This window comes from Osmerus mordax, chromosome 5 (assembly GCF_038355195.1).
Source record: "Osmerus mordax isolate fOsmMor3 chromosome 5, fOsmMor3.pri, whole genome shotgun sequence".
In the NCBI taxonomy this organism is placed as follows: Eukaryota; Metazoa; Chordata; class Actinopteri; order Osmeriformes; family Osmeridae; genus Osmerus; species Osmerus mordax.
This window is the reverse complement of record NC_090054.1, coordinates 16,468,763-16,478,241: the sequence shown is the minus strand read 5'-3', so window position 1 is coordinate 16,478,241 and position 9,479 is coordinate 16,468,763. Positions and strand designations below refer to the sequence as shown.

Below are 9,479 nucleotides of genomic sequence, written 5' to 3'. Positions count from 1 at the left end.
AATTTCTTCAACTCAACATTATAAGTATTGCATTATTTTCCCTAGAGAAAATAAAGCTATCATTAATTAAAGCCGTAATTAAAGCCTGTGGGTTTAAATAATTAAGCCTTCTGCAGATTCCTCTTTGAATGGGATCTTCTGCCCAGTTATTTTCAGTTTAGGACTCACTAATGTCGCTACAAACATGCCTGTGTGGCCCTGTGGTCGTCTGCATACATTAATTCTCAAGGCATCTAAATCTTTACCCTACACATTTATGTGAAAATCATTTGAATGCACACTAATGACATTGGTAGCCTATTCTGTTTTTGTATTTGGTCTGGGATCTACAACTGAGTTGCTGATTATTAACGAATACCAGCACTCCATTTTAAATACGACAATCAGGGTTATAGAGAAAAATATTGTTAGCTCATTGAACTACTCCATTTACGATATAAATGAAACATGAATGGCTATTATTAACACTAACACATATAAGCCATCAAAACAAGTATAATAGCTCATTCGCTTTACAGAAAACAGACCAGAGTATATTGTTTGAGCAAAACGTATTTATTAATAAATGCTTTATCAGTCCACATGCAACACATCGTTTCAATTGTGGTTGAATGCTTTACGATAGAGCCATACACTGGATACTGAGTAAGACCAATTTAATACCCTAAGCATGCACATCAAAATGGAGTTTAAACTACTAGTTGAAAAGGTTAGGAAGCCGCTTAAACATTACACAATATTTGGCAGTCATAGTTGATGAGATGAGTTTTAACAATTACCAGTATCTGCTATGCCATAGTATTTATATTTAAGCTTGTGTCAATGTTTTATCCCTAATAGCTGGAAATCAAGAAATACATTTGCCCTGCTTGCCATTTGGAAAAAGAGGCCAGAGAATGTGGGCTCAACGGCGGACTGTGGTCCAGCCATCATCATCGGTCTCCTGCTTGGTACGCCGATTTTCTTTATCTTTGTCAGAACGCCAGGAACTCTTCTCTCCATCTCCTTCACGCTCACGTTCCCGCTCCCTGGGTCTGGGTGGAGCCTCCTCTTTACGCTCCTCCCTCTTCTCGTCCCCAGCACGACGCCAAGAGCCTCCTGGGTTGTCAACATGCAAACAGTTAATAGCAAAATTCTTACAGCTAGTATTTTCTACACTACAAGTTTTGCAAGAGAGCACTTTTGTCATGGGATCAGCAAGGGTAAAATAGGGCCACCTGCTGGCTGTTGCACCACAAATCTGGTTATTCTATCAAGATTAGCCTGACAGACAAATTATAATGATGTTATTTGCATTACAACCATACATAGTTGAGATATTTTGTAATGTGTAGCACTTGGGTAATATGTCCTTCTCAGCAGAAATAAGCCACAATGAATCGGGTCAAAACAATCTAGAAAGGAAAACATCAGGTCAGGGAGTCAAGGTGGCTGAGCGGTTAGGGAATCGGGCTACTAATCTGAAGGTTGCCAGTTTGATTCCCGGCCGTGCAAAATTACGTTGTGTCCTTGGGCAAGGTACTTCACCCTACTTGCTTCGGGGGAATGTCCCTGTACTTACTGTAAGTCACTCTGGATAAGAGCGTCTGCTAAATGACTAAATGTAAAACAAGTATTGCTGAGAATTTTCAAACCAAGGCAAGTCTTACCCTCCTCTTGTTCTCTGGGTGGGGCTCTAATTTCACGGTCATCCCTGCGGTCTATCTCGCGACGTTCTCCTCGGCCAGCCTCTTCGCGGCGCTCTCCGCGGCCAGCCTCTTCGCGGCGCTCTCCTCGGCCAGCCTCTTCGCGGCGCTCTCCTCGGCCAGCCTCTTCGCGACGTTCTCCGCGGCCAGCCTCTTCGCGGCGCTCTCCGCGGCCAGCCTCTTCGCGGCGCTCTCCTCTGCCAGCCTCTTCGCGGCGCTCTCCTCGGCCAGCCTCTTCGCGGCGAGAGTCCCTCCAGCTGGACGCCTCATCGGTACCTGCCCTTCTCCAGGCTCCTCCTCCTCCACCCTCCTCTCGGTCTCTGAAAAGAAGAATATCCAAAAGATGCATTCATCATTATGAGCCCTCAAACAAGTCTATGTTGTAAGGAGCAAATGCTGGTAGGAGCAAATGCTGGTTTCTTCCAGTGAGCGAGGTGGTAGTTCACCTGGGAGGAGGACGGCGCTCCTTGAAGCTCGGTCTCTCCTCTGCTTCTTCTTCAGCCTCGTCGCGGCCACCATCACGGGGCGGGGCCCAGCTCTCCTCCCTGGCCTTCTCTCGCTCCCTCCAACCACCTGGAGCAACAGACACCAGAGCTACCTCTGATCCCGCACAATTCGGGTAAACATTGGGACAATGGCAACACCCATTACCAATACATGCTATGTAAAACCAAACAGTAAGTAGTATTAAGCGAGCACAAATCGATCAATAGGTTTTCAATAAAATCTGTGAAAATGTAAATAAAGTGTTAAGAGTAAGAGGGCTAATTTCATACCGGGTTTGGTAAGGGGTTTCCAGGGCTTGGCGTCCTCTCCACCATTGGGCCCATCATCTCCTCCTCTCCTTGGACCCCAGTCGTCATCCGCCCCCCGGCGGGGAGCCCTAGGCTCGTCCATGCCTCGGCGGGGACCTTTGTCTTCATCAAAGCCACGCCTGGGGGCACGGTCTTCATCAAAGCCACGGCGGGGGCCACGGTCGTCGTCCCCTCCTCTCCTGGGGGCGCGGTCCTCATCGAAGGCCCTTCGCGGCCCGCGGTCCTCATCCAGCGCCTTGCGGACGGGACGCTCGTCCTCCACGGCGCGGCGTGGGCCTTTCTCTTCGTCCACGGCGCGCCGAGGTGCTCGTTCCTCTACGGCCCGGCGGGGCACCTCTCCTCCCCTCCGGAAAGGGACCTCCTTTTCCTCTTTGTCATTTTCCTCTCGGCCTTCCTGTCTCCACTCCCTGCATTAAGGTTGCCAATTACAGTCATTCCAACAAGTAATGCTAGTATCACTAATACATTCAGATGTTACATTAATTCCAAATGATATGAATGAAGTGAGCAAGCATTTTTACCTCCCCCCAGGATATTCATATTCCTGTTTGTGAAATGGGTATTAAAGCAACTCTGACAAACAGAACTAGTGCAATTGCTGCATCAAAAACACGAGCAGGGCAGAATGTTTCGCAAAATAAAAATCCCACACCTATCAGGAACAGGTCGTCGCCACTCCGATTCACCCTCTGTGCGCTTCCTCCAGCCACCACTCCCTCCTCCGCCTCCCTCCTCCTTCTCTTCTCTTGCCCATTCCTGGAGAAAAAAGAAAAAAAAAGAAAGCATTAAGCTATTTTACATCTAGATTACAAATACAGTTCAGGTGTAGCAAACAAGCCGCTGGCAGGGGAGAGATGTACCTTGGCTGGTTTCTCTTCGGGGGCTCTCCTCTCCTCGTCGCGACGGCGCTCGCGCTCCTCGATCTCCTGCTGGCGCGCACGCTGCTTCCTCTCCTGCTCCTCCAGCTTGCGAAGGCGTTCCTGGTACTCCCTCTCCTCCTCCTCGCGCTGCTCCTGCTCGATGCGCTCGGCCTCCTCGCGCTCTGCGGGACAACGCGAGCTCAGTCAAGTGGCACGAACCAACAGGGAATGTGTGAGTAAGCATACATGCAATCCTATACATACGAATACGTAACCAGGTATCATGCAAAGCCCCATTCAATGGTCCACTATTCGATACCTTTTTTGAGCTGCTCCTCATGGATGCGCTGGGCATCCTCCTCTTTCTGGCGGTAGAAAGTATTGCGGCGGTCTTCCTTGCGTTGTTTCTTCCTCTCCTCCATGCGCTTCTTCCTCTCCTCCACCAAGCGCTCCTGGAACTGCGCCAGTTTTTCCTTGGAAAAGAAAAGAGCAACAGAATTGAACACGGCTCGCCACCTTACCTCCAGCATCTGGGGCTTTCAAGGACGACAACAAACTGCATGCGGGCTATCGCGCATTTACCTCGTAGATGAAGCTGCGCGCAGCTGTGATCTTGGACACAAAGTTCTCCTTGTCCTCCATCATCCTGGACATCCTCTGCTTATGCTCCAGAGCCTTCTCACGCTCCACCTTCATGTTGCTGATCTACAATTTAGACAGGGACCCACAAGCTTGGACATCAGCATTTACCGTGGTCATTACATTCTTGGGAGACCTAACATCGAATGGATTGAGTTTAGTTTGTTGGGTTGCCAGATATGTTTCCTTACCCTCTCCTCTTCCTGGAGCTCCCATAACTCCATGTCCTTGATGCGCTGCTCGTCGTAGGCCTTCTTGATCAGAGGTATCTCCTCTAGACGCTTGGCTCTCTCAAAGTAGTCAATCTGAAAAGACCCAGCCACGTGTCAGAACGGTGAGTGCTTTACGGATAAGGTTTTACAGGACCGTCGATGCGTTTCCCCTAGTTTCTGTCGAGTTCACATCCTCACCTTTTTCTCCTGGTTCTTCAACCGCTCCTGCAGCTCTTTCTTTTCCTTCTCCAGCTGCTCCACCTGCTTGGCCATGATGAAGTCTGGGTCCAGCTCCTCCAGGTCCTGTGGAAATGAAAATTAAGTGTTAACCCCCCCACCGTCTCCATTTTTATCATGACCCATTTTAGCACCACCTGAACCCTTCGGGGCGTCTCACCTCGATGTCGATGTCTTTGAAGGCTTTGGCTCCCAGCTCCGTCTTCTTGATCTGCTCCAGCCTCTCGCGCACCGTCTTCTTCTTGATCTGCTCGTGCTCCTGCATGATGCGCTCCTTCTCCCTCTCCTTGGCCTCCTGGCGGAGGCGCTCCTCCTCCGCCTTGCGCACCTTCTGCAGCTCCGCCTCCCGCTGCTCCAGCTCCTCCTTCTCCCGCTGGATGTTGAGGCTCTCCAGGCGCTCCTTGCGCTCCTCGATGGTCTGCCGGCGGGCCAGGATGCGCTGGTGCTCCTTGCGGGCGTTCTTCAGGTAGGCCGCGATGGCTTGCTGGCTCTGCTCCTCACGTTCTTGCTGCAAATGATTTCGAAAGAATTGATTACACTTGTGCAGCAAGGGTGAAGGGGTACGGGTATTCTTGAGCCAAATCCAGTAGAGATAAGTTCATTAGTGGAGGTTTAACTCTGAACAGCGTATATGGGTGTGTGTTTTAACTCGAACAGTATGTGCTCACCAAGATGGAGGCAGGCTTGATAACCTGGATGGCCTTGGCCAGGGAGGAGGACATGGCAGTCAGCTGGTTCCTGATCTGCTCTGAGGGCATGTTCTGCAGGAAAGGACCCACTGGAGAGTCTTCTTTGGTTGAGTAGTTCAGGTCGGAACCAAAGCTCAAGGTTCGAGAGGTGTGGTCAATGCGAACCTACGAGGAAATTGTCTTCTAATAAATATGCAGTTTGCCATTGATAAAAAATGTATATTAATGTTGTATTTAAACTGTGGAAATATTGACTTTGTATATTATAACAGTTTTTCCCATATTGACTACCAGTTGTATCAATGTGTATGACTATCAGTGTAATGTAATTCCATCTCCAAGACTGTACCTGCAGGTCGCAGTGTCGGGCAGCATCCACAATGGAGCGCTCCAACTGGAATGCATCCACAAAGGGAACCAGGGAAGCCAGGCGGCTGAACTCAATGCTCTGGTAGATTTGAGCGACCTACAATATAAAAACATACAAATAAGGCACGGTCACTCTTATGTTCATGTTAAGAACATTCACAAACCTATAACACTCACTCAATAAAGAACAAAACATCACCTGCTGCAGGAGCCGGAGGATGGTGTTGCCCTGGAGGTGAGGTACATACTGCTGAAGGTCAGACTCCTTCTCAGCCTGGTCTCTTACCCAGTTCAGCACCTTCAGGTCAACGCAAAAAAGGTAAATACCACAAAGTAGGAAATTACAATGTTTAATTCATGTGTCATATAATATTGTAACTGTCCAAAAACCATAGTCCATTCATTACCTTTGTCACTCTCCCACTCAGCTTCAGTGGATGGAATTCCACCTCCAGCCAATTGTACACCTCCTTCACCTCAGGTACAATGTACTGCATCAGATTGAATCTCACCTAAAAGTAAACACCACAATATAAAGCACCCATTAATAAAGACAAGAAAACAGCAACTGGTAGTCCATGTTTTTTCAAGGTAATATTAAAGTCGACCAGTTTTACCACTTATGCCAAAGTCACATATGAATCGCAGCAGACAAACAGGTGTTGCTTTGTATTACCAAAAGAAACTGAGTCTGTATTGGTACTCTATGGCAGTTAAGTCCTGAACACATTTTAAGTATGATTATAGGCCACGGCTGCTCACAAACTGAATGCATGATACCAATTTCTATAATCAATATCATGATAATGTGTATTGTCATGAAGAGCATAAATGGACTACCATATCATTGATGAGGCTCTGTCGAGTTGGTGGTGACTGCAGGCCCAGAAGGGTGGCCAGCCTGCGGTGTTTCTCCACTATAATGCCATCCATGTCCAAAAGGCGGGCAATGTCCGTGCGCTCCGGGGTGATTGGGATGGAAAGGGTGGCTAGAAGGACTCTGGTGGACATCCTTGGGAAGGAAGAAAGAGTTATAGCGGTTGGATCTCCATCAGGAGACATACAACACAAAACCATTGCTGTTCATCTGGACAATCCTGGCATACCTCTGCATCTCCTCCTGAGTAAGATTCTTGCGCATCTCCCGGGAAAGGTGATAAAGGCGGTGAAGGGTGCAGGCATGGAACAGAGCATTTCCAGACTTCCAGAACACAGTGGACACCTTGTTGTAGTAGTTGGCCATCAGCTGGGGCTTAGGAGGCTTCTTAGACAGGGCAAACAGCCCGTGGATGTCTTCCACTGCCTTGAAAGCTTCCTACAGAAAGAGGAAAAATCGAGTTATTAGACAAACAAGACTTGACATCTTTGACAAATGCTGGCATGTGTTCATTGCCATTATTACAGGGAACATTACTGTAACCAAGGTTCGTGCATTATGTCCAGACCTGCCAGAGCTCCATGCTGATGGCACTGTCCAGCTGCACCAAGCGGGTCTCCAGGTGCATAGACTGGCTTTCGGGGTTGTTGAGGTTGATGGCCGTGCTCTGGTTGTGGTGGCGCTGGATCTGGCCCAGGTGCATACGCAGGTTGTCACACAGCTTACGGAATTCAGCCTTGCGAGTGTACTGCAGGCAGAACTTGAAAGCTGTAGAGTACATAGAGATTGTTAACATGAAGGGTTCATTACAGTGAATTAAGCATTTCAAGGGGAATTTGTTTTTTTCACTTTGAAATTGTATGTCCCTTTTAGTCAGTTTAATTGAAGTCAAAAATTTAACTTCAAACATTGTTATTTTGTTTAACAGAAAGCATGCTATATTGCTAGATATTAACACAAGTTGTGACCCAGTCTCAGTACAGTGTTCTTACCTTGCTGGGCAATGTCATGGTAGAGACGCTCCACCTTGGAGTTGTTCCTCAGCAAGTCCAGGCATTGGCGGTAAGACTCCCAGAGGAACTTCACCCACGGCGTGAGCAGCAGACGGTCCGTACGATCCTGAGTGTCCTCACCACTCACAGCGCTCAGAAGCACACTGACGATACACACCAGAGAAACGCATTGTGTTACCACAACACAGTCTCACACAACAGCCCGGGACTGAGCAGATACGCAAGTGGTTTACAACGTCGCCGCAATCACTGGCAACAGTTTGTGTGACAAATAGTTAAGATAATACAGGACTAAAACATGGAAAGGTCTTATGTGACAATTGAGTTATCAGTGATTAGTCATCCTTTATCTGTACGCACCTCTCGGGGGTCTGGATGTTATCTAGATCCTCGATGTCCAGAACCATCTGCTGAGACTCCCCCTTGGCTGTCTCTGTCTTCTCCTCTGCCAGCTTCAGGTAGGCACGAACCACATCCTCAAGGGATTTGATGTTCACCTGCAGCCCAAAATATTACATTTAGTCATTTAGCAGCAGATGCTCTTATCCAGAGCGACTTACAGTAAGTACAGGGACATTTCCCCCGAGGCAAGTAGGGTGAAGTGCCTTGCCCAAGGACACAACTTTGACGCGGCCGGGAATCAAACCAACAACCTTCTGATTAACAGCCTGATTCCCTAACCGCTCAACCTACTGTTGAGTCGTTTTCACTGACCTGCTGGCAGATGTTTTTATACTGGTAGAGCCCCTCCTTAGCCAGGTGGCTCTTGCGCAGATCCACGCAGAGCTCCAGGTATTTGAGCATGATCGGCTCGTGGATTTTTTGCCATGTTCGATGTTTCTTGCTCTTGATGACATCGTACAAAACATCCAAAGCTGGCTGCTTCTTACCAACCTCCAAAAACTCTGTAAATACACTGGCATTATTATAAAGACGAACACCGCCAAGTTTAACAATTAAATAACATAATTAGATTAACAAACATCAGTTCAGATACAATATGGTCTATAACAGCAGACAGACGTAATATCAGTCTGCCAGTTTACTTTTCAGTTTACAAGTCAGGACATGAAGGTTAACTGACGACTATTTTATGTTTCTGACTTGAATAAACCAGCAGTGTGAGCTGACGTATGGCAATGTAAAATTTGCTAACGTTAGCTTGCGAGCAAGATGGCAGCCAACTACCGGTAAGCTAACTAGCTGGCAACTAAAAACACTTGTCCTCATATCGACATTCATCAGAACCAGTCGTGTTGACAGTTTATTTGTCTATGCCTTATGCCATAACCTTAAGATATTTATTCCACTCAGGCTTTTAGTCACTTAGATATAGTAATAATGCCGTCTCAATTATTTTCGGTGGGAGAAAGGGATGGACAGTCAAGGCGTAGATAGCGTTCTCGTTAGCTAAATTAATCTGTACCAATGGAGCAGCAGTGCAACATGGCTTCCCCGCCATGCTAGCTAGCTACATCCTGACACGAGCCATCCAACAATGCATGTCAGGTAGGCTAACTGGCTAAGTTGACGTGTCTAAAGTAACGTCCTTCAACTCACCGTTTGCTCGTTTAAGAGCATTCTCCGGTCGTTGAAAATATGCCGGCATGTTTATGACTTGATCACAGACACAGTGCTGGGTTGACTTAGGTGAATTTTACTTATTTCACCAGTCCATCCGCGCCAGGCATTCACCAGCTCCGACAAGCTCCTGGGAAAGGACTGCCTCGTGAGCGGCCTACATCCGTGGTGGACTTCCGGTAAGCGTTGGAGGAGCTAGATGTACATCAACTAGATTGTCCAGGATAGAAAGAGAAAGAGTTCTAGAATTTAGGTTGGCCAGTATAACTGGTGTTTGTATATTGTACCCTTACGTTTACCGATGCTATTTCAGCTTGGTTAAAACGCGTTGTTTTTAATTGAATAAATATAATTTAAGGTCTGTGAGTTGGATAATCATTTTTTTTGTTGTGTACTACAGTTAGTGTTAATATTGCTAATATGTAGTATTTATGTTGGATCTACATTGTTATTACACCACTACTACAGCAGGGGGAAGCATAGCTTCTTTGACCAGAAAGCG

At 47.3% G+C, this 9,479-nt stretch overlaps 1 protein-coding gene across 1 annotated transcript; it reads right to left on the bottom strand.

Annotated features, from left to right (window-relative positions):
• Positions 1-534: 534 nt before the first annotated feature.
• eif3s10 (eukaryotic translation initiation factor 3, subunit 10 (theta)) lies at positions 535-9,123 on the bottom strand. Its single transcript, XM_067236222.1, has 22 exons — positions 8,957-9,123; positions 8,111-8,301; positions 7,757-7,893; positions 7,376-7,539; positions 6,952-7,151; positions 6,613-6,821; positions 6,347-6,518; positions 5,914-6,018; positions 5,706-5,804; positions 5,487-5,603; positions 5,117-5,302; positions 4,609-4,956; positions 4,410-4,514; positions 4,191-4,304; positions 3,943-4,065; positions 3,680-3,833; positions 3,361-3,542; positions 3,153-3,256; positions 2,462-2,907; positions 2,132-2,285; positions 1,650-2,005; positions 535-1,098 (listed from the first exon to the last, which is right to left on the bottom strand). Exons 1-22 carry the CDS (start codon positions 9,003-9,005, stop codon positions 905-907), a joined length of 3,909 nt encoding a protein of 1,302 aa, XP_067092323.1. The 5' UTR covers positions 9,006-9,123; the 3' UTR covers positions 535-904.
• Positions 9,124-9,479: the final 356 nt, after the last annotated feature.